General features: G+C 44.3%; 1 protein-coding gene across 24 annotated transcripts in view; it reads right to left on the bottom strand.

Annotated features, from left to right (window-relative positions):
• Window positions 1–26,189, bottom strand: part of LOC137417608 (vinexin) — a 361,763-nt gene that overhangs the window by 92,343 nt on the left and 243,231 nt on the right. For 17 of the 24 annotated variants that reach the window (XM_078776281.1, XM_068103523.2, XM_068103521.2 and 14 more), the window contains 3 exons: window positions 14,341–14,439; window positions 13,251–13,300; window positions 1,067–1,155 (listed from right to left, as the gene is read on the bottom strand). In XM_078776281.1, the coding sequence (XP_078632407.1) occupies window positions 1,067–1,155; window positions 13,251–13,300; window positions 14,341–14,439 (238 nt within the window). The remainder of the gene's footprint in view (window positions 1–1,066; window positions 1,156–13,250; window positions 13,301–14,340; window positions 14,440–26,189) is intronic. The other 7 variants (XM_078776283.1, XM_078776282.1, XM_078776286.1 and 4 more) reach the window with 1 other exon arrangement.

The following is a 26,189-nucleotide window of genomic DNA, read 5'->3' as shown; positions in this document are numbered from 1 at the left end:
GGTGAAGATTCAAATCCGGATCCAGATCAGACAATTTTTTTTAGTGATTCTTCACCATTGAGTGATAGGGCCAAAATCGATACATAGCACGATATCTCAAAAAGTTATGGACGGATTTGGACGAAACTTGGTGGAGAGGTTGGGTGTGTGACAAGGGTTTGCCTTTGTGAATTGATTCGAATTTGGTGACGATCTGAATATGGATTCATACACGAGAGTTATTTAATTTCTCAAAGTGATTTTTCACCATTGAGAGATCAGGAGAAAAGCGATATATAACATGATATTTAAAAAAAGTTGTGGACGAGTTATGACAAAACTAGGTAGATAAGTTGGGTAGGTGACAAAAACGAGCCGATTAGATTTTTGTTTAGGTCCGAATCCAGATCCGGCCTATCAGTGGGATACAAAACATAAACTGTTCAGCCTAGTGGAGGTATGCGCTCTACCGAGTGCTGTTGTAGTTTTCCTATTTCTTCAGCTTCCGATCTTGATATTCCTTACTTCTTTGCTTGTGTTTAGCCTTCCGAAGACTGTCAACGTATCTTCGCAGTAAAGGAGGCTGTTGCATACGTGCCAGTTTGTTTCTCCTGTTTCGACTTTTCCTACTAATTTTTTGTCCTTTGGGAAATGCATGCTCAGCTATGAACAACTCTATCTCTAAATATAATGCAATATGTCAAGCAACTAGTTGGATTAAGTGGAGGAATATGTGAATGTGACGTGAGCATTGTTAATGGAATTATCTCTTCCTGTGAATATTATTGTGCAATCGTCTTGCATCGACAGTCAATTTTGAATGAAGGTTAATCAACTTTGTGAACCATTTCTCAAAATATACAAAATATAATCACAAAATGACCAATCATGTCTGCATAACAAAACAGAAGAGAGTTACATTAAGAAGTCACATGTTTAAAAGTACGTTAAATGAAGAAGGTAGTACGGTATCTAAAAGAAAAAAAAGTGTAACTATCCAGCTCTCTTTATATCGCCAGAATATGAAATGTAATTTTTAGACATTCTATAAGCTCACACTGTCCATATAAAATGTCCCTGTTCCCACCTCTATATGTCGGGGAGCTTGAATTTGAGGCAGTATGCCGTGTGCCAGGCATTGGCAAGTCAAACTGCCAGCGGCTGGCATCAGGTGAACTAGAACAAAATCAGGTCATGAGCAAAATCAAGGTGAGGTACATATTATTTACAAGCAAAATGATTAATAACAACACAAAAACTTATGAGAAACATTAAAAGGTTGAAGAGTCACAAATGTTGAATTATGAAATTCATTGAGAAGGCAGGCAACCATTGTCTGACAGGATGGTGTGGAGATAGTCCATTTACCTTTTGAGCTGTCAATAGTCTGGGATTGATTCTCGGCCTGATTATAAACTGTGCATCACAAAGTCCATCGTCCCACAGATGGACGTTAAGCTGGTTGTCCCATCTTCTAGCCTCAGTTGGTGAATTGTAAGGATCCTGTGGCATCGTTCATCAAGAATAGCAAAGTTCTCACTGGCATGCTGGCATAATTCTTAATTAATTCCACCTCCAATCGAACATCAGGACTAGTCAGCCGTTTCCTGAAAAAATTGGGCTATAAACCTTCGCTGGACGAATCCCATAATGTGAGCCCAATTGCAAGTGTTAAAATATAGCAGTAATGCATAGTAGGGTAAAGCTGTTTTGCTTTTATGGGCTCATCAACTGTTGTTGTTTCATATGCAGCCTGTGGCTTCTGGTTGCATCATTTCAGGAAGCCTCTCCTCAATGAAAGACACATGAAAGCCCGCTTGGAGTTTGCAAAAAAGCACCTAAAGGACTCTCAGACTGTGAGAAACAAGCTTCAGTGGTCTGATGAAACCAAGATTTAACTGTTTGGCTTCCGTCTGGCCAGTCTGCCATAAAGCCCAGATCGGTGGAGTGTTGCAGTGATGGTTGTCTTTCTGGAAGTTTCTCCCATCTCCACTTAGGATCTCTGGAGCTCAGCCAGAGTGACCATCGGGTTCTTGGTCACCTCTCTTACCAAGGTCCTTCTCTCCCGATTGCTCAGTTTGGCCGGGCGGCCAGCTCTAGGAAGAGTCCTGGTTGTTCCAAACTTCTTCCATTTAAGAATTATGGAGGCCACTGTGCTCTTGGGAACCTTCAATGCAGCAGAAATATTTTTGTAGGCTTCCCCAGATCTGTGCCTCGACACAATCCTGTCTCTGAGCTCTGCAGGCAGTTCCTTCGACCTCATGGCTTGGTTTTTGCTCTGATATGCATTGTCAGTTGTTAGACCTCATATAGACAGGTGTGTGCCTTTCCAAATCATGTCCAGTTAATTGAATTTACCACAGGTGAACTCCAATCAAGGTGCAGAAACATCTCAGATGATCAAGAGAAATGGGAGGCACCTGAGCTAAATTTCAAGTGTCATAGCAAAGGGTGACTACTTATGTCAAAGTGATATTTCAGTTTTTTCTTTTTAATAAATCTGCAAAACTTTCTAAAATCCTGTTTTATCTTTGTCATTATGGGGTATTGAGTGTAGATTGATGAGGGAAAAAATCAATTTAAACGATTTCAGCATAAGGCTGCAACATAACAAAATGTGAAAAAGTGAAGGGGTCTGAATACTTTCTGAATGCACTGTATATACATATATATATATATACCCATACATGTGTGTGTGTATATATATATATATATATATATATATATATATATATATATATATATATATATATATATATATATATACCCATACATATATATATATATATATATATATATATATATATATATATATATACCCATACATATATATATATATATATATACCCATACATATATATATATATATATACATATATATATATATATATATATATATATATATATATATATATATGTCGAGATCATGCCTTTTATTGTGCCTTATGTAATTGTGGTTTGCATTTAATAATGGATGCTTTGTGAAAGGGATTAAGCTTACCATATTCCCTCTTGTTTTGAACTATGTTTTATTGTCCAACTGTGCCAAAAAATGTAGAAAGATAGTGAAACCGCTTACTTTGTTAGACCCCTAGTGAAAACGCGTCTGTCTGTCCTTGACCAAAAGCCAACATGGAAGATAAGTTTTGAGAATGTCACGGTGCTCTTTCTCCCTCCCGCATCTTGCCCTTTGCTCATGCCAAAGAAGATAGGACATTGGTGGGGGTACTGGTCAACGTTTCCCCCATTGTGTATTATACTGCTGAAACTTGCCAAAATTAGCGGAGATTTTTATCACACTCTGCAAGTATATAAGGAAGTTCTTTCTGTAAGGAACTCAGGAGTGTCTGGAATTATGCTGTTCAATTGAATTGTATAACCCTTACACCCTCCACAGCGCTGTGTACTTGGTTCATCAATAAATGCTTGTTATTCCTTGAACTCAAGGTGTGGAACATGGTTCGATTCCCGAGATCTGGTGTCAGAAGTGGGATCCGACTCTGAGCGATATTTGGGAGGCAGACCCTGTGGGGACTCAGCGGAGAGGCTGGCCAGCACTGATTCGATTAACGTGAGTTTTCATACTGAGGGGTCTTTCCAAATTGAGCTCCGTTCACTCACTCAGGCTGTCTGTCTTCCATTTCGTCGTTCCGTGCTTGGATCACGAACAAATTGGAATCTGGTGTGTAAGTACAGGCCTATTTGGCTCGGGTAACAAGTTGTCTATTGATGAACCAAGAAATGGGGGTCAGTTAGCAAAAAGGGGGGACTTCTTGGTAAAGCCAAGAACTTCCCAGGCAGGGCAGTCTAGAGACAAGATGGAGTTGATGGGGTTGATAGTAACCAGAGAAAGTATTGGCTGCGGACTAACGGAGGGGACCCAAGGAGGATGGCCAGGATAAGTGTTAAGCTAAGTTAAGAAGGGAGAACCCCTTTAGGAAAGCCCTGGCATGGGTGATAAGTTAGACAAGTTAGAAGCGCTATATAAGCATTGACCGCGAGTTAGCGCCGCGGGAGGACCGGATTAGGGAAATATCGGCGCGGTAAACTAAAAGGCAGGATTTTTCGGTGGATGGCCTCGGGGCGCTTCCTTGCGCCTTGTACGCATCACGAGCTGCTTCTTGCAAATGGGGGTCGTGCTGCCGTGCGCTGGGAGCGACCGCCTGGGTGCATGGACGGGAAAATGTTCCGTGCACGTTAATTAAATATCTTAAGGGAGATTAAGGTATGTTGGAGTAATACTCAATCTGAAGTAAAAACTAGGATGATTTGAGTTCTGGAGACGGAGTGCGTGTATTCGACGCATTCGGGTGGCCGAGTCAGGCGAATAAAGGATTAAAATGAGCCAGGTAAGATGCGGCTGGTTGCACCTTTATAAGGATATGGAAGAATAAGGATAAGAATGGGTAATAGATATTGGTGTTAAGAATACTCCGGCATGAGTACTGTGTTAAGAGAAGGGTATTACAGATCGGGGGGCGGCCCGATCTTCGACCCGCTGGAGGGACTAGCCCAAGGAAGGTAGGACGATGAGTATTTTAAGTTAAGCTACGCACTGGATGTGTGTATCTGATAAACCCCCCCCCCCCCCCCCCCTCAAGGCCTTCTTTGTCCCGTCTCAGGATTTAAGGCATGCACATCCAGTGCAGTTTTTACCCAAAGGAAGGAGTTCTGACAATATGCTATAGGCAGGTCAAGTATTAGCTCTTTCTGGACAAAAGATGAGGTTAGATCTGGATAAATAAAACAGAGAGGATTATAATGTACGAGGTGTGTGGAATCCAGCTGTAAACACGCGAGCCGAGACATGCAGGCAGGTTGCCGGGGCAACGGAGTAGCTGCCTCGCGGGGAACAGCGAAGTGGGACAGAATCGAGACAGGAATGCGGACCGTGCTGTGCACAAGCAGGGGACGCATTCGTGTGTGTGAACAATGCGAGTGATGAGGTAGCTTGAAGTGATGTGTTGGAGTGAGCACATGTATGTTGTGTGCTGAGTGGAAGCAGTGCTGCATTGTCGAGCATGCTTCCAAGGAAGACTTTGGGATGCTAGAGTTGGAAGCGTTTTGTTTTGTATCTCAAGGGAGATATTGGTTATTTCTTATATGTGGAAATAGGAAATGTTTATGTGATTTTTGGAGAAGGATAAATTAAACTGGAATTAGAAAAGCGCAGGTACCAGATAGGAGAAAGGCAGGAGAAGTGCTGAGACTTCAAAAGCACAGGAAGAAAGAAATCCAGGTAGAAACCAAGGGATGGATAGGCTCACATCACAGCAAGGAGCCAGGTAAGTTCACAGGTAGGTCCAATCATCTTTGGATTGGATTGTGTGTATAAGGGAATGAATGATCTGTCATTGCAGCGTGTATTTGTGTTTATTGTGTGTGTGTCATTGATGTGTGTCATTGATTGACAAGGGGTTCCCCAAATTGCCTGCGGGCGTTGGGCAATCCGGATGAGTAAATTTGGGGAAGAAATAAAAGGTATCAGTTTAGATTTTGAGATGCCATGTGGGACTCAGTCTGCTGGGGAAAATTGGCAGGGAATAATGAGTATGTTATGGAGAGCATGTGTAGACAGGGCTTTAAAACAAGTGTTCAATTACATCCCCACATTAACGGCTCTCCAGATGTAGCAAGGGAGAATGGGAGTAAAAGTCAAAAATGATAGGCTGTCAACCGACTGGGTGTTTATTCAACGGCATGGCCGGGGCTTGTATTTGGCCGACTTGGGATGGCAGAATGCGTTGAATGAAGGCAAGAATGACATGTGATGCTGGCGTGAGTCCAATCGAAAGGATGGATGGTTATGGTTTCACCCGGTCTGTTTATCTGTCTGTCTGTCCGGACACGGAGCTCTTGGGAGAGCCAGGATGGGTTGGGGTGACCAAGATGAATGTGGACAATATATTAATTGTTTGCCATTGTGAAATTTTGCCCTCGATTTGAGACGAAGACATATGGCATTTGCTGTCGGGCTCAGGTTGGCTGGTTTCCTCAGCTCTGGAGGACCAGAGCGGGTGGATATTTTAAGTTGATACTCCTATGACAAATGTTGATACTCCTATGTGATGCAGGGTATGTGTGTGGTGATGGTGTCTGGGGCCTCGGGGTTTGCCCCTGCCTATTTGCCGGTCTGTCTGTCTGTTACATTTGACCCTCAGAAAAGGTTTCGTGAAAGGGGTTACACTTGATGGGCCAACTTATGGACAGGAACATGGAATTTGTACAGAATGCAGGCGATAACCCACCTGTATCTATCTCTGTGTGTGTGTGTCCGTATTTGTCTGACTTTCTGGCTGTCCATGGAGTCATGTCTTTGAACACTGATTTTGAGGGAGTTGCGGGTGTGCCATGGAGTTCAGGTGCACCTGCGGTGGTTGGAAGGTGGTGGTGGAGCTGGTGCGAGGATGCACGCTTGGATTAAAACATGTATTTAATTATCTGAGGATGTGTGCCGAGGTACAGTGTGGATCAATTAATGGAGAGGAGAGTACATTTGTGTTGATCGATGCGCCGAGAAAGAAGTTGGAGGCGCGTGATGGAGTTGCAGGTGCGGACCAAAGCGGTGTCCGCGGTATTTACTGGGGGTCGAAAGTCACTCCCTCAGTGTCTGCAGACTTGTCGTTCGGCAGTGTCGAAAGACAGGTTCGATTGTCGGTCTGTCTGCTTGATTTTCGGGTCTCACTCTGAGTATATGGTATATACTCTGAGTATATGGTCGTTTTCTGTTTTGTGCTTTAATGGTGGTTGATTTGACTTCCCTGAAAGGGGGACAATAAATATTTGGTGTTAGCTGTTGTCATTTCGGATGTTTGCAGTTGTAATGTGGAGCCAGTCTGTCTGTCCGACTGGGTGTGTCTGACTGCGTCTGCAGATATGGATCAAGGAGGAGCAGTATCTGCGGTGTCTGTTATGGTGTCGAATGTCATTCACTGTGTCTGCTGACATGTCGTGTGACTATGGTGACTACGATGGTGTGTCCTGGCGGGAAAAATCGTGGCAGCCTACAGATTTGAATGGAATGGCCTCTGTGAGACCATCCTGTTAGTACGTTGGGGGTTCGTCTGTCTGTCTGTCTGTGAATGGAAACTCAGAAAATTGAACTGGACTTCGACAGAAGGCAGGTGGGTGGTCACCTGCTGTGAATTGTGGTGGAACATTTGTGATGTCCCCTAATGCGAGGGGACGAATTGGTTTGTAAATGTGTTGTGCAGGTACTTTCTCTGTAGGTAGCCAAATTCTACCTGGGGTAAGTCAAGGTGGAGGGGAGTTGTCTCTGATACCTTGCTCCACGGGGCAGTACTATTGTTGTCAAGTCTCATGTAATCTTGGTTAACGTATATCTACGGACAAGAGCTGCACTTTATTTTAGTAAGTGACTGGGAAAGTTTGTTTTAAAAAGTGCCAGTGGAGTTGTTTAGAGTTATGGAGGTCACAGCTCGCTGGAACCTCTTTGTTTATGTTTGGCTGGCTTACACTGGCTAGTGTATGGGAAAAAAGGGGGACTGAAAATGCTTTGAATTTGCAGCCTGGCAGACAAGAGCTGTGTTTGGGAAGGTTAGAATCCAGCATTTTGCAGCCCTGAGCAGAGGGGATTGCCCATTGGGCATGTTTAGGATTTAACAGAGTGGTGGAGGTCTGTGAAAATATGAATCCAATGTTTGATGTATACTGGTCGGTGTGCTCTGAGTTCGAAGGAAGATGATGCGATTATTTCAGATTTATCATAGTTAAGTTTGAGAAAGTTGATTTGAAGCCAGGATTTATTTCAGTGATGCAGTCCGTAGGGCTATTCGGGTACTTTGAAGTGATTTACATCGGAATGCATCTCTTGGAGGACTCCCGCTGTTCAAGGGAGGAAAGGTGTGAAATCGTGACGTCATCCTCGCTGGAAATGTGGTTGGAAATGGCAGGATTGACGCGAGAGTCACAGTGGGTGAAAAAATTGACCAACATGAGAATTAGGTCTATTTCAATAAATAGATCAGGTTATTTTCTTTTTATTATTTGTTTATTGGGCAGCTATTGGGCCAGAGGCTAAAACAGGTGTCTGCAACAGGTGCATGGATGCTAAGAGAGGTATTAGAGGACATTGGATTAACTTTAAATTGAAATGAAAATTGAAAAGGTGGATTAGGAAAATGAGTTTGTTCAAATAATCGTGGCATCTGTGGGATGCAACAATTTGTGCCAGAATAGTGTATGGGGAACCGTCATCTGGGAAGCGTCGTTAAATGGCAGTAGGTTTAGACAGGTATTGAAAGGGTTCGTGCAATGTCATTTTGGGGCACCACTCGAACACAAGAGTGGTAGAGAGCTGAAGTAAATTCTGCCAATATGATGCAATAGGGTGACAACTGAGTTTTGTTTGAAAAACTATTTGTTTGCAATATTGGTTCGTACATAAGCTGGCAAAGAGATTATGCCAGTCTGAGGGAGTTTGTGTCCTTTGGATGGGAGCTGGAGCCTTGTAGGGTTGGGGCTTGTGGCTCGCCATTGTCTGTCTGCCAGTTATGGTGGGCAGAGGGAAGAGGGAGTGATACTGCTCTGGCCTCTTGCTTGGCAGAATTGAGTATTGCTGGGTTTTACCCCCGTTCAAAATTGAGCTCTCGAGAGCTGATTAACATTAGGATGCATCTCTCAAGGGACCCCTGGGTGGTCTCGAGAGCAGAGGTGTGAAATATGGTGACATTGTCTTGTGGACACTTTGTGAGTGGCTAGACATGCGCCTGAAAGGGGAAATTGTATTCATAACTCATGTGGGTTGTGTCTGAAGGAAAGGTTTGGGAGGAAGTGTGAAGAAGGTCGTGGAAAGTGCAAAGATGATTGGATTGGAAAGTCGACTCAGATGGATTATTTGTCAATGACAGGTGACTTTGTTAGGAATTGTTGAGGAAGTAGAGGAAAAGGTTGTAAAATGTTAATGGAAAAGACAGGAAATAAAGGAAAGTGGTTAGTTATGGACTGTTGTTTTTGAGATAAGAAGGTGATACAAGGGGTTGGCTTGCAAATGGGGGGACCAATGAATGTAAAGTTTAAAAACGTTGTGTTAGATTGCTACATGCAGAATGACCCCAATCGAGGAGGTGATTGGAGGCTGGTGAAGATTGGATCACGGCTCTGCAGACCAGGTGAACAAACTCCACCAGGTATGTGGGAATCACATCAATTGAATTATTGCTCAAAGGGAGGTGATAGAGCAAAATGAAGAAGATTGTCATGTGGACCGCAAGGCTAACCTCCGCTCTTGCAGGGAAATGGCTTTGGGAGGCTAGTTGTTGTTTTAGTAGACTCTAGGTTCTAAAACCTAAGGCAAAATGCATAGGAGGGTAAAGTTGGCGATTGCGGATGGAGATTAGCTAGAGAACTTGGAGACGATTTCGTTATTTTTCAGATAATTTTTCCAGTGGGTTTATACTGGTGTGAAATTCGCGTATCTAGGAAGGAAGGGAAAAAATGTCCAGGTATTGATAGGATAACAGTGAAATTTTGAAGGGGAGAATACCGATTATTTCCATTGACCAAATGGGGGGGAAATGGTTGGTAAATCATGTATTATTAGATGTAGGGAAGATGATTAAAAAGAAGGTATTTTCGGAAATTGGTGAAAGTAAATATGGCATTTGAATTTCCAGACACGACACAGGAAATGCGGCTATGAATAAGCCAACCATCTGAGAGATAAGGTAACTAAATGCCAATTGGTGGGACGGGGGGCTAGGAATTTGACCATGGTGTGTGTAAGAAAGTATTTTTCAGGATGGACGATGAAGAAACCGCCGTCGGAAGACCATGATCTTGACCACAGAGGCCGTCGACCTGAATGGGTCCTACAACAAGGCAGATGTGACCGGCGCTTCAGAAGATTGTATTGATTTTTGTGATGACTGTGATACTTGTGTTGAAAATCCCTTGTGGGAACTGGCTGATGCCTGTATTGATGTTTGTGATGACTGTGATACTTGTGTGGTAAACCCCTTGCGTGTACTGGCTAACGCCTCTTATGTATTACAAGCTCACAGCTGTACACCCCCTTCCGACCCAACTATGGATCTGATTGCGATGCTGGGTCTGGCAGTCGAGGGACCCGACATGGATATCCTAGACCCGCAAGCCGACCAGGCGTCCATGGGAGACTTTGACATAAAGGAAGTCCCTCTCTTTGCTTCAAATGCTTTGGATCTCTTTGCTTCAAGTGATTCGGATTTTTAACGCTCTGTACCCTGACCAGGAACATGAGACACAAGATACTGACAACATTATGTATTCCCCAGAACAGCAGCACGTGAGAGATCTCATGGGCATGATCGTTGATTAACTTCGAAGATCTGCAAGGACCGCATCTGCAAAGGGTGGGGGGAGCAAGTTCCGCAGGGGAGGTTGTTGGCCCCCTGGCAGAGCAGAACCTCATCTGGACCAGAGGCCTTCGTTGTGGATCCGAAACGTTAATAGACTTTCATGTTCTGAGTCTTCATGTTCCAAACACGCACAACATGACACCTTTCAAACATGCATGCAAGGTACTTTATGTGCGTGGCATGCCCTTGGAGGACACACATACAACACTCAATAAAGCCCGATGTGGCCACATATAACACTATACTCTTTTGCTTTGCAAATAAAGCCGATGTGGCCTGGTCTCTGTGATACGTAGTCTCGTAGAGACCAAATGGGGGAATGTCGAGATCATGCCTTTTATTGTGCCTTATGTAATTGTGGTTTGCATTTAATAATGGATGCTTTGTGAAAGGGATTAAGCTTACCATATTCCCTCTTGTTTTGAACTATGTTTTATTGTCCAACTGTGCCAAAAAATGTAGAAAGATAGTGAAACCGCTTACTTTGTTAGACCCCTAGTGAAAACGCGTCTGTCTGTCCTTGACCAAAAGCCAACATGGAAGATAAGTTTTGAGAATGTCACGGTGCTCTTTCTCCCTCCCGCATCTTGCCCTTTGCTCATGCCAAAGAAGATAGGACATTGGTGGGGGTACTGGTCAACGTTTCCCCCATTGTGTATTATACTGCTGAAACTTGCCAAAATTAGCGGAGATTTTTATCACACTCTGCAAGTATATAAGGAAGTTCTTTCTGTAAGGAACTCAGGAGTGTCTGGAATTATGCTGTTCAATTGAATTGTATAACCCTTACACCCTCCACAGCGCTGTGTACTTGGTTCATCAATAAATGCTTGTTATTCCTTGAACTCAAGGTGTGGAACATGGTTCGATTCCCGAGATATATATATATATATATATATATATATATATATATATATATATATATATATATATATATATATATATATATATATATATATATATATATATATATACACACACACACACATATATATATACACGCGCATATATATATATATATATATATATATATATATATATATATATATATATATATATATATATATATATATATATATATATATATATATATATATATATATATATACTACTACCGGTCAAAAGTTTTAGAACACCTAAATTTTTCCAGTTTTTATTGAAATTTAAACAATTCAAGTCCAGTGAATAACCTGAAATGGTACAAAGGTGAGCAGTAAACTGCTCGAGGTAAAAAAAAAAAAAAAGAAGTTTAGGTTCGCAAAAACGGGAAAATAATGTAAATTGCACAGTTATATTGTGAAAAAAGGCCTTCAGGGAACAAGTAATGGGTTAACATAACAACTTACAGTTGTTCTGCAGCAATGTAAGTAAATTAAGCCTTGAAAGTTGATGCAAACAATTCCTACAGGTGTCCCAACCTCTGCTGATTACTTGATTACAAACCCCCTGTCTGTATAAAAGCAGTATTGGAATAGACTGTTATTACACCCTCTGAAGCATTATTTGGACAATAATGCACTGCAGGAAGGAGTATATTGCTGTCATAATGGCGAGAAAAAGGCAATTAACAAAGGAAGACAGACAGACCATTATAACCCTTTAAAGTGGAGGTCTTTCCTTTCGAGAAATTGCAAAGAAAGCCAAGGTGTCAGCGAGTACAGTTTCCTACACCATCAAAAGGCACTTGGAAACTGGAGGAAACTCTGACAGGAAGAGGTCTGGCAGACCCAAAGCCACAACAGAATCAGAAGACAAGTTTCTGAGAGTCAACAGCTTGCGTGATAGGTGGCTCACAGGACAACAGCTTCAAGCACAGCTTAACACGGGTTGACGTAAGCAAGTCTCAGTTTCAACTGTGAAGATAAGACTTCGAGCTGCAGGTTTGACAGGTCGAGTGGCATTGGAAAGCCATTGCTAAGATGGCAAAATAAGAAAAAGAGGCTTGCCTGGGCCATGAAGCACCGCGAGTGGACTACTGAAGACTGGAAGAAGAACTTATGGACCGATGAATCAAAATTTGAAATCTTTGATTCATCACGCAGGGTTTTTGTACGCCGTCGAGTAGGCAAAAGGATGGTCCTCAGTCCCCCACACCAACTGTCAAACATGGAGGAGGAAGCGTGATGGTCTGGGGCTCTTTTCCTGGATCCAGAGTCGGCGACTTGCACAGAGTGATTGGCACCCTGAACCAAAAGGGCTACCACAGCATTTTGCAGCGCCATGCAATACCCTCTGGTATACGCCTAGTTGGTCAGGGGTTCATCCTACAGCAAGATAATGACCCTAAACACACCTCCAGGCTATGTCAAGACTACCTTCGAGGAAAAGAACAAGACGGTAGGCTTCAAATCATGGAATGGTCAGCACAGTCTCCAGACTTAAACGCCATCGAGCTGGTTTGGGATGAACTGGACAGAAGGGTGAAAGCAAAGCAACCTACAAGTGCAACACATTTGTGGGAACTGCTGCAACAGTGTTGGGAAGAACTCCCGAACAATATTTCATTTCCATTGTCGAAAGAATGCCACGAGTGTTTTCAGCAGTTATATCTGCAAAAGGTGGCTACTTTGCTGGGTCAAAATTTTAAATTAAATTTTGTTAAACAAAATGATTCTATGATTTCTTTTTGATCTCCAATTGTTTATTTGTTCTATGCTTAATTTCAGAGTACATTGAGACATTAAACTGCGTAAATTTCAATAAAAACTGGAAAAATTGAGGCGTTCTAAAACCTTTCACCAGTAGTGTGTGTATATATATATATATATATATATATATATATATATATATATATAAATATATATATATATATATATATATATATATACACACATACATACATATGCATATATTATGCGACACTACTACAGTACCACTATTTGGGTGTTAGGATGAGAAAAAGTTACAACTTACCCCAAAAGTCTGTCCGGTGACTTATCTGCCAAAGCCCTCAATATTGCATTCTGGAAACAAGAAACCAAACAATTCTGTCATATAGAAAGCAATTTGCAATATCAGCTGTTGAGACCCATGGGAATCCATACTCAGCATGAGCAGTGAGCACACATCCTACTCAGTCACGGATAGAGTGCAAGTGAACATACACAAGTTATGTACCTAAATGATACAATTGTATAACAAAAAGAATTTTTAGACAGTTTATTTTTCATTCACGAAGTCAAAGTATATAAATGCAGCAAGTGCTCACTGTGCAAGCCTTCAGTAGCAAATGGAAAACATGCTCAGCATGTTCCCATAATTAACAAAACAACAACAAAAAGGAGAAAGCAAATGCCAAAATATGATGCAGCGATGTGATTGTGGATGGTCGGCCAATGCAGTGGGTGAGGTTAGATAAATGGGAAAGAGTGCATGAGGGGTACAAAATAATCACCTTGGCAATATTCTATTTTTATATTCAAACAAATAAATAGATCAGAGATTCACGGTCAGGACCTCTTACGTAAGGACCGCAGGCCACATGGTTTGATGTTTAATCAAGCTCCCAATTGCATACATCATAAGTAAGAGTGCACACATTGTACACAGGAACAATTTAATGAATGTGAATGCATAGCATGTGGATAATTGCTCAAATAAAAACCAGATAGATGAATTTACTCATGAGAGGCAAACAATGTTCATAAATTTTCCATGAGAGTGATTCAGTTAGCCTGCAGTCCTTTATACATGTAGGTCAGAAAGGCATACAGAGTACAACAGGCAAAGCTAGTGATGTTTTTTGAGGGTTGTGCAGCGAGTAACGTGCAAGACATTCCAATTTTGATAATGGCATCCATATCATGATGCCAGCACAAACTATACACAAGGTTCAATGTGGGTGGCACTTCTGCTGAGACTGGTGAGCAAATACACTTTTGTCCTAAATAATTTGTGGAAAAAGAAATACAATTAAGCAAAACTCACCAGATGTTTTTAAAGGGAATATTTTGAACTTAGTGTTGCAAATCTTTCTTTTTTTTTGATCTTTGAAGGCTGGTACCTTTCTCAGCCTGGACACTTGCTGCACGTAAAACTCCTCAGCCCGTTGTAATTCTGACTCTAGCTGAGCCTGATTCTCGAGCACGCGGCTTTTCCACTCCTGCTGGCACAGTTTGGCACAGCCGGATATGTTGAGGTAAAGTATACATGATCATATACAACATAAAAAACAACAGCTTCCATGACCATCTATATAATTATCATTATTAATTTATTAAGAAAACCCTCAAATCCACGTTGGTGTATGTCAGTCTGTCCGTCCGTCCGTCCGTCCGTCCATCCGTCCATCCGTCCAAAATGTGTTGGCGCTCACATCTCAAAAGGCTATACTTGGAATATACATTGGCCAATACATTTAATTAATGGCTTTCAAAACAAATTCCACCTAAGTGCCATAGTTTTTGCTTTAAAAATATATATGTATATATATATATATTATATATATATTATATATATATATATATATATTCTTGGGTAAAATGCCAGCGGCATAGAAAAGGCCCCTTTATACAAGGGTGGCATGTAGCAAAGTATAGAAAAGAAGGGACATTCTATAGCTTGTAGAAAATGCCAAACAATACAAAATAAGGGGCATTCAAAAAATCTCGTGTGTATGCTGGACTACCCTTGTGTTCTGAGGAGGAACCAAGTAATGCTCTAGAAAAGTTCATAGAAAGGGGTGCCAATTTGATTCATACAGCTGCATGAATAAGTAAATGTATATTATTTGCCAGATGTCGGTCGCTTAAATAAATGCATATATACTTAGTTATAAAATCGCAGATATGGTAAATTTTGTCAGATTTCACTCCAGATTTGGAGATTATTTAGTCTACAGCATCCAATCCTCATGTCCAAATCCAGATTTTGATGATATGGTTCAATTATGTAATGATAATCAATTATGTAATGATAATCAATCATGTTTCCAAGGCAAGGCACGTTTGAATAGGCCGAAACAAAATGGCAGCTTAAGAACCCAGCGAGGTGCAGTGAGATGACAAAGATGGTGGGCTGCCATTTTGGTAGGCCAACACATTGGGGTTTTTTTTCTGATGAGCACCTCGTTAATCATCTTTTAAAAGGGTGTTATAACACACCCAAACATCCAGTTTTCATCCTTGCAACATGCTGGAGGTCCAGGTGTATGCATGCAAAGTTTGGGGCCGCTATGTTTCATGGTTTTGGAGTTATGGAGGAGACAGACAGACAGACGGACGGATGGACGGACACTGCCTTTTATTATTATAGATATACCAGTAGAAGCCAAGAAACTAATTTTCACTCGTGTTAAAGTTGCATACAGAAAACCGTCCCAAAAAATGGAAGGGGCGCTTTGCGCCTACCTTGATTTCCATACAAAAAGCAATTTGATGTAGTAAAATACTCATAATGATGCTGAAATTCAGGTTTAAGAATAACTACATTTTAAATACGAACAAAATGCATTTGCTCATTGTACAAGATGTTCATTAGCTCATAATTATTCAAGACGATATAAAAAACTTGAAAAAGTAAGGGGAAAAAATATTCAACCAAGACGGAATTCAAACCCACAATCCCCAGCTTGGGAGTCTGATGCTTTATCCATGAGGCCATTGGGCCAGTACATTCGATTTGTGTATATATTTTTATATATTTATTTATGTATATATATTTTTATATATTTAATTTTAAACCAAAAACTATAGCACGTGGGTGGAATTTGTTTCGATAGCCATTAACCAGACCTATTGGCCGATGTATATTCCAAGTTTCAGCTAGTTTCAATGTACAGTCCTTGAGATATGAATGCCAACACATTTTGGGCGGACGGATGGACAGATCGCAACGTGATTTCGAGGGTTTTCTAAATATAACTCAAGAATGCAGAAACGGACGTTGCTGAAAGTTCGAAGACATTACCTGGACGTATAAAGCATTTACTTCTGAAATTTGTAGTGCATTTCGTCCAGTAGAAGCCGAGAAACGCATTTTCAGTCCCCATGTAAAAGCTCGTCCGTTTCTGCTTTTACATTTTACATATACAAGCGAGCGAGCGAGCGAGCTCGCATACAGAGAAACAATCGCTTATATAAAGGGAGGGGCGCTTTGCGCCTCCCTTTGATATATATATATATATATATATATATATATATATATATATAGTGTTACGGTTTTTAGAACCTTCACTTTGTATAATAATAGTTCTTGTAAATATCCCCCTTTGAAAGGTTGCACCCTAGTTAGGCCATGTACAACACGTAGCAAACCATAGGCTCTTCTTCAGTTATTTCATTAGTCTATGTTTCAGGTAAGCATCTGTTTCCAATAGTTGAATCTGTGTTGTATTAATCAAATAAGATAGCCCCCTTCAATTATCCCCAATCATCTCTCTCTCTCTTCAAAGTGCCAGTAGCTGTATTGCAACGTTCGCTGCCCTTTTGGTTTGTTGCTGGCCCCAAGCCGCCATTATGCACGCGGTCAGAGTGGGAGGAAAAGGGAGGAGCGGCCAGGAACACAGGCGTGGCCCCATCGACGCGTCACGAGGGGAGGTACGAGTGAACCCTTGTGACCAATCCGGGTCGAGGCGTGTTCACGGGTAAGCGGAGCAAAGCGGACGCGGCTTAATACGCAAAGCTTCCAATAAAAGCGCGAACACAAAGCCTTTTCACGGAGGAGTTGAACGGCAGAGGAGGAGTTGAACGGCAGAGGGGGGGTTGAACGGCAGGGGAGAAAGGAGTTGAACGGCAGAGAGAGAGAGAGAGAGAGAGGCAGCAGATGAGATACAGCTGAATCGTAAGGCAGGAGAGTGGGTCCGTTGACGACGACAATACCGCAATATATTCGCATTGTCCGACCGGGTGAAACCGATACGTGCAGCTGCCGCCGGGTTTCGCCTCAAGCCCGGAGTGTGGACCGGAGCATGACCTGGAGAGGACCTCGATGCTGTGCCATCTGCCCGGACCTTCCTGCCCTGCCATCTGCTTCCCGGACCTTCCTGCCCTGCCATCTGCTTGGACCTTCTCCCCCTTCCAGCCATTCCTTCCTGCCATTCCCTATTCATGTAAGTCTGTTTGTTCTGTCTGGGCATATGGTAATATAAGACTGTGTATAAGGTTGCCCTATGTCCTTTTATTTCCTCTTCTTGTACAATCCCTTCTTTCGTTTCCTCTTTTAGATAGTAATAAACCATATTTGTTCTTCCTTTACCCTTCGTATTCTTTGCTTCCTCTCGTCCGATCGTCTTAGTCTTTTCCCCATTGAGTACCTGTGGCACGATTTGGCCAACCGCTATAATCGGGTTTAGTCCCTTTGTTAATGGCTCGAGCTGCGGGTTGCTAAACCGCTCGGCAATCTTCCATCTTGTCCGTGGCTCGGGCGGGGCTCATTTCCTCGCTTACTGGAAGGCGCTGGTAATTAGGTAATAGGAACAATTGGCCTACCACCCTATTCAGCACTGACCGGAAGTGACGTCATAGCTCCAGGACCGGAGACGGCCAGCTTAATAGACGAGGGGATTAATCCCCCCTCGGTAAGGGGAGTGCCGTACTCCGAGATCCGTAACAATTGGTAGTCAGGAGTTGGGATCTGGAACCTGGGACTAAATTTATTTAGACCAAATTTTGGACACCAATTGTGCTATTGGGCGTAACAATTGGTGTCAGGAGTGTGGGATTTGGACTCGAACCAAATTTTTAACACATCTGAAAAATTTGGTTAAAATAAGGAGCGGCCGAAATCTAGTATTAATATCCAAATTATAATCGTGCCATGGATGATCAAGGCGGTCGGATGCCGGTGGGGGAGATAGAAGAGGAGGTAGAGTCGACCCAGGACCCCAGGGAGGCAGTTGGAGTAATGGAAGAGGGGGTTGAAGAAGGTGTGACAGTGGGGGTTGCAGGTGCACAAGATGGCGGCGCCTCACACGTGGCAGCGGTAGCCGAGCCCATTGTACCAGCGGGCTTCGACATGCAAGCCCTCATGGCGCAAATCATGAATGGATTGGAAAAGCTAAATGATAAGATAGATGCTCGGGGGGAGCAATTGGGAAATCTAATTGAAGAGTGTGGAAACAAAATAGGTGGCCAGATAAAAGAATGTGGGAAGAGCATTAATCGCATGTCGAGCGGGAAGGGCGCATCGGTACGTGACGAGGTAGCGTGGTTTGAGAAGCGCGGGGTGAGCGAGGGTGAGCAAAGCACAGCCGGGTGGACCGGGATAGAAATCGCGACACGGGGTGTGAAAAACCCGACGGCCGCCGAATTCGACCTGGCAAATTCATATGCGCCGGCGGTTGTCGGAGGAAAAGAATTAATTCAGAATGAAATGGTTATAGTTGAAATTGGGATTGGAGAGACGGCAGAGATAGGAAAGGAATCGGAGAAAGTGATGGAATGTGTACAAAGTCTGAATTCACATCCTGATGCCGTACTTGCTAATCCTTATAAAGATTTGCAGGTGCATGTGGAGAGGAGGATCCCAAAGGTGAGTAAGGTGGTATATGGTGCAAAAAGATTTTGCGGGAGAATGTTTGGCACGAAAAGAATTTTCGCGCGCTTGGGATCCCAGCGTACCGCGGGCATTTGTGGGAGGTCCGTGGTGTGCTGTGTGAGAGAAAATGGCACGCGTGTGAGGAAAAAGTGTGCGTCGAAGAGTGAGTGTGTTACAAAGTGTGGGAGTGATACCGAGTGCGAGTGAGAATGCACGTCGGAGTGTATGTGTGATAAGAGTGATACGGAGAGTGATATGGATGAGGAGCGGGTGCGAGGATGCACACTTGGAATGGTTGAGCGTGTGCGAGGAGGCACACCTGAGTTGGTTGTGGCGCGTGTGCGGGAGGGCACATCGGAGCGCATGAGTGGGTATGCGCAGGAGTGCACACCTGTGGTGAGTGGTACGGAGTACGTACCGGGAGAGTGTGCACCAAGGTGTGTTATGGAATGTGCGAACAGCGAGTGGTGTGTAACAGAGAGTGCGGTGGTGGAATTGACAAAGTGTATGGGATGTATGAGCAAAGAACGGAGCGCGTGGTGTGAGCATGCGAGTAGGGCATCGACGTTGACCGGGGCAGCGTTCAGACCGACGTTTAGCCGACGCGAGCTCCCGGTCCGTGCCGGGCTTTGTGTACTGCGGGAACCGGCAGGGATCGGTGTCGCGTCGCTCCTGTTTGGAGCGTCGTGCAGGATTCGCGCCGGGCCCCGCCCCGCATGGTCGAGTCCGCGCTTTGCCGAGCAAGGCGACCGGCCCGGTTCGAGGGAAGGTAGGAGGGGTCGGAACGGCGCCCCCTTGTGGTGGCGGCATTTCACCCGGGCAAGGCTGGCCCACCGCGCATGGGAGCGAAAGGCCCTGCGTAGGGATGGTGCTTTAAACCTTGGCCCGACGAAACCTCCTCCCCTGAATCGAGTGCCGGACGGACCCAACCGCAGTAGACCAAACCACCCGTATTCATTGCTCGGCTTTGCGAAGCCGAGCTTTAATGATGTATTGACGTTCCGAGAGGCTCAAGTTTAGTGGACCGGATAGTGATAGTGATGATGGCAAATGGTATATGGTGATGTGGGGGGATGGGAGCTCTACCATCCCTCGCATCCATGTGGGCAAAGGAGCTATAGTTTTATGGGGTATGGCTGTGAAAACTAGCCCGGGAGGGTTAGGTTATAACGTATAGGGATTTAGAAAAATGACAATAGGTAACATGAGAGTTAAGTAGCGACATGTACCTGTAGTAGGGGACGTAGGTAGATTAGTTTGGAGGATAATGACGTGGGTTGTGCATAGAATAAGGGGTGACAGGGAAGCACTAAGTTAGAGGGAAAACCAGGTAGATCAGATGATGCAGTGTGTGTGTGAAAGTGTATTGAGCAGAGTATGGTGAAAGGTGTGATTGCGTGTTGTATTGAGTGAATGGTCCTGAAGGAAAGGAGGGTGCAAGTGCCACCAGGTGTGCGAGTGCCACCAGGTGTGCGAGTGCCACCAGGTGTGCAGGTGCCACCAGGTGTGTAAGTGAAGTACGGAGGTATGGGGAATGGTTATATGGAATGAATGGAGCATGGAGAAGGGTTGTATGGAATAGATGGTATGGAATACATGGAGTATGGAATGGATGGTGTGGAGTGAGTAGTGTGGAATACGTGGAGTGGAGTGGTTGGTGCGAAAGGAGTGGATGGGGAAGATGGATGGAATCGGAGAAAGTGATGGAATGTGTACAAAGTCTGAATTCACATTCACAGTCTGAATTCACAAATAAGACAGGACCCCTTCACGAGTACCCGGGGAGGGTAGTTTAAAAGTAGGTAGAGGGAGTAGGTAAATTGTGGTTGGATATTGGCATCTGTGGTGCGAGTAGTTGCACAGAGTGTTGTGTTGGGTGCATTAGTGGAGTCAATTGGCTGGGCATGTGGCCTGTTAGTGAGTGTGATTGGTTGAGCACTCCGCCACTGTTAGTATGTCGGCCAGGTGAGGCCGCAGGTAGGCTCTGGGAGCCAGTAGTGTTCAATGGGGCCCGAGGATCCAAGGAGGGACCCGGGTAGCCCGACGCCAGAGAGGGCAGTAGGGGGTGAGAGCACCAGAGGGCCTTCCCCAGATAGGTTAGGGTAAGGAGCAGGTAAGCTCGGAGACAACTGCAGTGGCGGAGGTGTGCAGGTGTGCGGACCTGCTGGGAGCGCCACACGACCCAGCCCGGAAATTGTGCGAGGGCACAGGGAGTAGAATCGGGGGAGTGAGACCCCAAATTGGTGAGCACCACAGTTTGGTCAATGGGAGTTTGGTTCTTAGAACCACATAGTGAAAGATGGCCAATGGTTTTGCAGGGAAAGACCCCGGGTAGAGTAAAAGTGTGAAAGTCATTTAGAGTATAGTTAGGATTGGAATCTCTTCGCACCATCTGCATCCACTCACCAAGGTGACAGGACTCCACACAACCGTTTTTTGCAAATGTCTGGTATGTAAGACGCATCATGACGTGGGGGTGACATTGTGCTTGTTGTTCCATCTCTTCCTCCTTAGGAGGAATTGATGAGAAATTGGGCTTTATGGCAAATTTGGTTAGAGGGATTGATAACGAATTTGGTATAGAGGGGAGATATGGGGAAGACAAGACAAAAGCGACGGATTTATAAATGGTGTAAATACGGGGTAAGGGCAAGGGTAGATTAGGTGACAGGGGGGGGGGGGGTGTACGGTAGGGACGAGCTTTCTCCGCTCGTTCTCCTGCGTACCTCACCTCTGCATTGCCTTGTGTTGATGTGTGCCCTTGCGCCCTTGCACCCCGCTAACTCTGCTTTGTCTTCCTTCCCCACCTATGGACCGTGCTCTCTGGGCACTGAGGGGAAAGCATGCAGGCGCCGCAGTTGTGTGCCGCACCCTCGCTGCTGCCTGCCTGGACCGGTACCACACTTACGGACCGCACGTTGTTGTGGCTGAGCACCACAATATGGACCACATGTCTGTGGCCGAGCACCACTCATGGACCCCACGTTTTGGGGCCTGGCATCGCTGCTGGGAATCTTGCTTGCGGACCACGGTAAAGGTGGCACCTATGCCAAGCAGGTGGACCACCCTTAGTTGGCCCCTGCTGGCCATAATTAAGAAATGGACGCATTTTGTGCCTTCTTATTATTATCAAATAGGCCGCAAGCACAGAACATCAAGAAGTCGTCTAGAACCAGCGGAACAGCAGAGAGAAGAAGACGTCGGACGCAATGATTATTGTTTATTGTGGAAATGTGCACTGGATGGTGCTTTGTGTTTTTTTATTGGGTGCTTTAATGGTGGTGCTTTTGGTGCTCTGAGATTGCACTGCAATATCAATTGTGTGTCTCGGAGCACCCGTGGGTGTGGTGCACCGGTGCAGTGCAGTGTATGCCTTTCCTCTTCTCAAAAACTGCTTTTGTTTCCCAAAAGAACAGGTCCTGGGTTTAGTTTTGTAAATACCAAATAGTGTAGTCTTTGTAAATAATGCTCCCCACCGTAAATGTGTAGTTTGCGAATTAATTCCGTGATTCGGTTATCCTGTGAGCGTGAATCAGTTAGACAGAATACAACGCAGCAGGCGGGACATACTTAATTGTTTTAAAACTGTCGCACTCAGGGTAAGGTTAATAGTAGAGGGTTACTACACCTGAGTGTCACATTAATTTAAAGTTATTTTGGGCCGGGACGGCCCTGGAGGTGAGACGGGTGCTGTGTTACGGTTTTTAGAACCTTCACTTTGTATAATAATAATTCTTGTAAATATCCCCCTTTGTAAAGGTTGCACCCTAGTTAGGCCATGTACAACACGTAGCAAACCATAGGATCTTCTTCAGTTATTTCATTAGTCTATGTTTCAGGTAAGGATCTGTTTCCAATAGTTGAATCTGCGTTGTATTAATCAAATAAGATAGCCCCCTTCAATTATCCCCAATCATCTCTCTCTCTTCAAAGTGCCAGTAGCTGTATTGCAGCGTTCGCTGCCCTTTTGGTTTGTTGCTGGCCCCAAGCCGCCATTACGCACGCGGTCAGAGTGGCCAGGAACACAGGCGTGGCCCCATCGACGCGTCACGAGGGGAGGTACGAGTGAACCCTTGTGACCAATCCGGGCCGGGGCGTGTTCACGAGTAGGTGGAGCAAAGCGGACGCGGCTTAATACGCGAAGCTTCCAATAAAAGCGCGAACGCAAAGCCTTTTCACGGAGGAGTTGAACGGCAGAGGAGGAGTTGAACGGCAGAGAGGGAGTTGAATGGCAGAGAGAGAGAGAGGCAGCAGATGAGATACAGCTGAATCGTAAGGCAGGAGAGTGGGTCCATTGACGACGACAATACCGCAATATATTCGCATTGTCCGACCGGGTGAAACCGATACGTGCAGCTGCCGCCAGATTTCGCCTCAAGCCGTGGACCGGAGCGCGACCTGGAGCGGACCTCGATGCTGTGCCATCTGCCCGGACCTTCCTGCCCTGCCATCTGCTTGGACCTTCTCCCCCTTCCAGCCATTCCTTCCTGCCATTCCCTATTCGTGTAAGTCTGTTTGTTCTGTCTGGGCATATGGTAATATAAGACTGTGTATAAGGTTGCCCTATGTCCTTTTGTTTTCTCTTCTTGTACAATCACTTCTTTCGTTTCCTCTTTTAGATAGTAATAAACCATATTTGTTCTTCCTTTACCCTTCGTATTCTTTGCTTCCTCTCGTCCGATCGTCTTAGTCTTTTCCCCATTGAGTACCTGTGGCACGATTTGGCCAACCGCTATAATCGGGTTTAGTCCCTTTTCATAACGGCTCGAGCTGCGGGTTGCTAAACCGCTCGGCAATCTTCCATCTTGTCCGCAGCTCGGGCGGGGCTCATTTCCTCGCTTACCGGAAGGCACTGGTAATCTATCTATAATTCCACTAATCTCTGTCTGTGTGTGTGTGTGTGTATGCGACCGCTGTTTCTCGACAACTACCGGTCCGATATACTTGAAACTTGCCAGGTATATTGCTGGGGACCCGAGGATGTGCCTTTTCAAGGTTTCATATTAATCGGACAAGTAGTTACCGAGCTATGTCCAAAAAACGATTCAACCAATCAGAGAGCAGAGAGCAGCGAGCTATCACGTGTGCCGAACGTGCCGAACAGACTCTGCCTCGGACGGCACATTTGAGAGCGTATTCATTTATTTCACGTTGGCAAACTATGTTGGCGTTAAACTATGTTTTAAAACTAATTAAAACTACTTTGCGATTCATCGTAACTGCGATTCGTAACTGCCGTTCGCTTTGGCTTTGCGAATGGACCAAACCATTTCATGTAAATAGAGGGGGGGGATTGTCACCGTACTCGCAAGCCGTTCGCTTTGGACCAAACCATTTCATGTAAATAGAGGGGGGGGATATAATTTTAGATATAGATATAGTACGGGCATGCCCTAGTTAGGTAAAAGGAACAATTGGCCTACCACGCTATTCAGCGCTGACCGGAAGTGACGTCATAGCTCCAGGACCGGAGACGGCCAGCTTAATAGACGAGGGGATTAACCCCCCCTCGGTAAGGGGAGTGCCATACTCCGAGATCCGTAACAATATATATATATATATATATATATATATATATATATATATATATATACATATATATATATATAAATTGTTGCGGTTTTGAGTTTGTAAAGTGAGTCTAATAAAGGTTAAAATTTGCCCAAAATAGTTAGTTACTTGCCTCGCGATAGTATAGTTATATCTTAGTATTTGTGAGCTTAGTTCCTTTCCATCGTTAGTTCTGCGCTGAGTAAGAGCCAGGAGAAAATAGGCCCTACTGCCACCGATCATCCTACGTCCGTAGCCTCAATCCCTTTTGCGTTAACGTCGGTTCATTGTTGGGCGAGTTAACACGAGGCAAGCAGAGGAGGACCGGGGCGGAGTCGAGGGCGGAGCAGCGGAAGCGCTGACAGTAAGGACGAGCCGCCAATCAGAGCTCAGAGGTGGTGATGGCGGCGTTGCGTCACAGGGCATGGTGAGAAGGATTGAGAGTGTTCCAGAAGGTTCGGGGGGCGTAGCTATAAGACCCGCTGCGCAAAGCCCTCAAGAGGACTTGCTGCGAGAGAGAAGGACTTTAATGAGAACTAGCGCGGAAGTGGATCGTTATAAAGAACTTGCACGAGAACTCTCGCGCACTAACCAGCTGAGAGGATTGAGAAAGAGGAGTTGGCAACACGTGAGAACTGTACAGATACGCGGGCGCAGCCAGACGCGCATAAGCCAATATACAGTGCATTTGAGACGTGCGAGTGAGAACGGCTGAGTAATCGCCAGCCGCGCTAAAAGTCCCGCCCTTTGCCGTTCCGCCCCATCATCTGCCTTGTTTGGGAGACACGCTACGAGTCCCTGCCTTCGCCTGCCACCATCTTTGCGGGACGTGCCGGGGCCGTGGAGAGCCGGATGGGGACCGTCTCTGGGCGACCACATCGACGCGTTGGGGAACATCTACCCATTTGCAATTCCCTGTGTGAGTGTGAGCCGGGCCCATTGTCTGGGGTTAAGTTAAGACTGTTTAAGGCTACTCTGTGTCTCTGCATCCCTGAACATTGTATATACGTGTGGGAATAATTAAACCCTTGTTCTTCCTTTTCCCGATTCGATCGTTCCTGTGGTTTCCTCATTTGACTAAGCGTGGCACGAGCACAAATCGGGTTGGGTCTAATCGGGTTGCAACCTCTAGGTAACTGCGCGGACCACGTGTACGCAATCCGCTCGGCGTACTCACATCACACATGGTTCGTGCGAGGCTTGTTTCCTCGCTCCCAGGGCAGCGCGGGGAATTAGGTACGAGCGAGAAGTGGTCCCGAAATCCTACTCCGCGTTTGTCCGGAGGGGACGTTGCAAGTCTCGGTTCCGCCAAGCCTAGCAAGACCAAGGGGCCTAATCCCCCCTTGGTAGGGGGTAAAGGAGGGTGGTGTAGAACCACAACAATATATATATATATATATATATATATATATTTATATATATATATATATATATATATATATATGTGTGTTTGTGTATATATATATATATATATATATATATATATATATATATATATATATATATATATATATATATATATATATATATATATATATATATATGTGTGTTTGTGTATATATATATATATATATATATATATATATATATATATATATATATATATATATATATATATATATATCTATATATATATATATATATAATTATATATATATCATATATAATATATATATATAATATATATATATTATAGATAATATATATAGGGTCGCAACCTGCTATTCACGGTTCCACTATTTGCGGTTCCGAATGTTTTCTGAACAGAAACATTATCCTGTTTCTCTATTCGCAGAAAAGTGTCCTGCGAATTCGAGTTTTTTCCCA

Source organism: Myxine glutinosa, chromosome 4, assembly GCF_964187855.1.
Source record: "Myxine glutinosa chromosome 4, kmMyxGlut1.1, whole genome shotgun sequence".
Classification (NCBI taxonomy): domain Eukaryota; kingdom Metazoa; phylum Chordata; class Myxini; order Myxiniformes; family Myxinidae; genus Myxine; species Myxine glutinosa.
The sequence above is the reverse complement of the archived record's forward strand: the minus strand, read 5'-3'. Positions and strand labels throughout refer to the sequence as shown.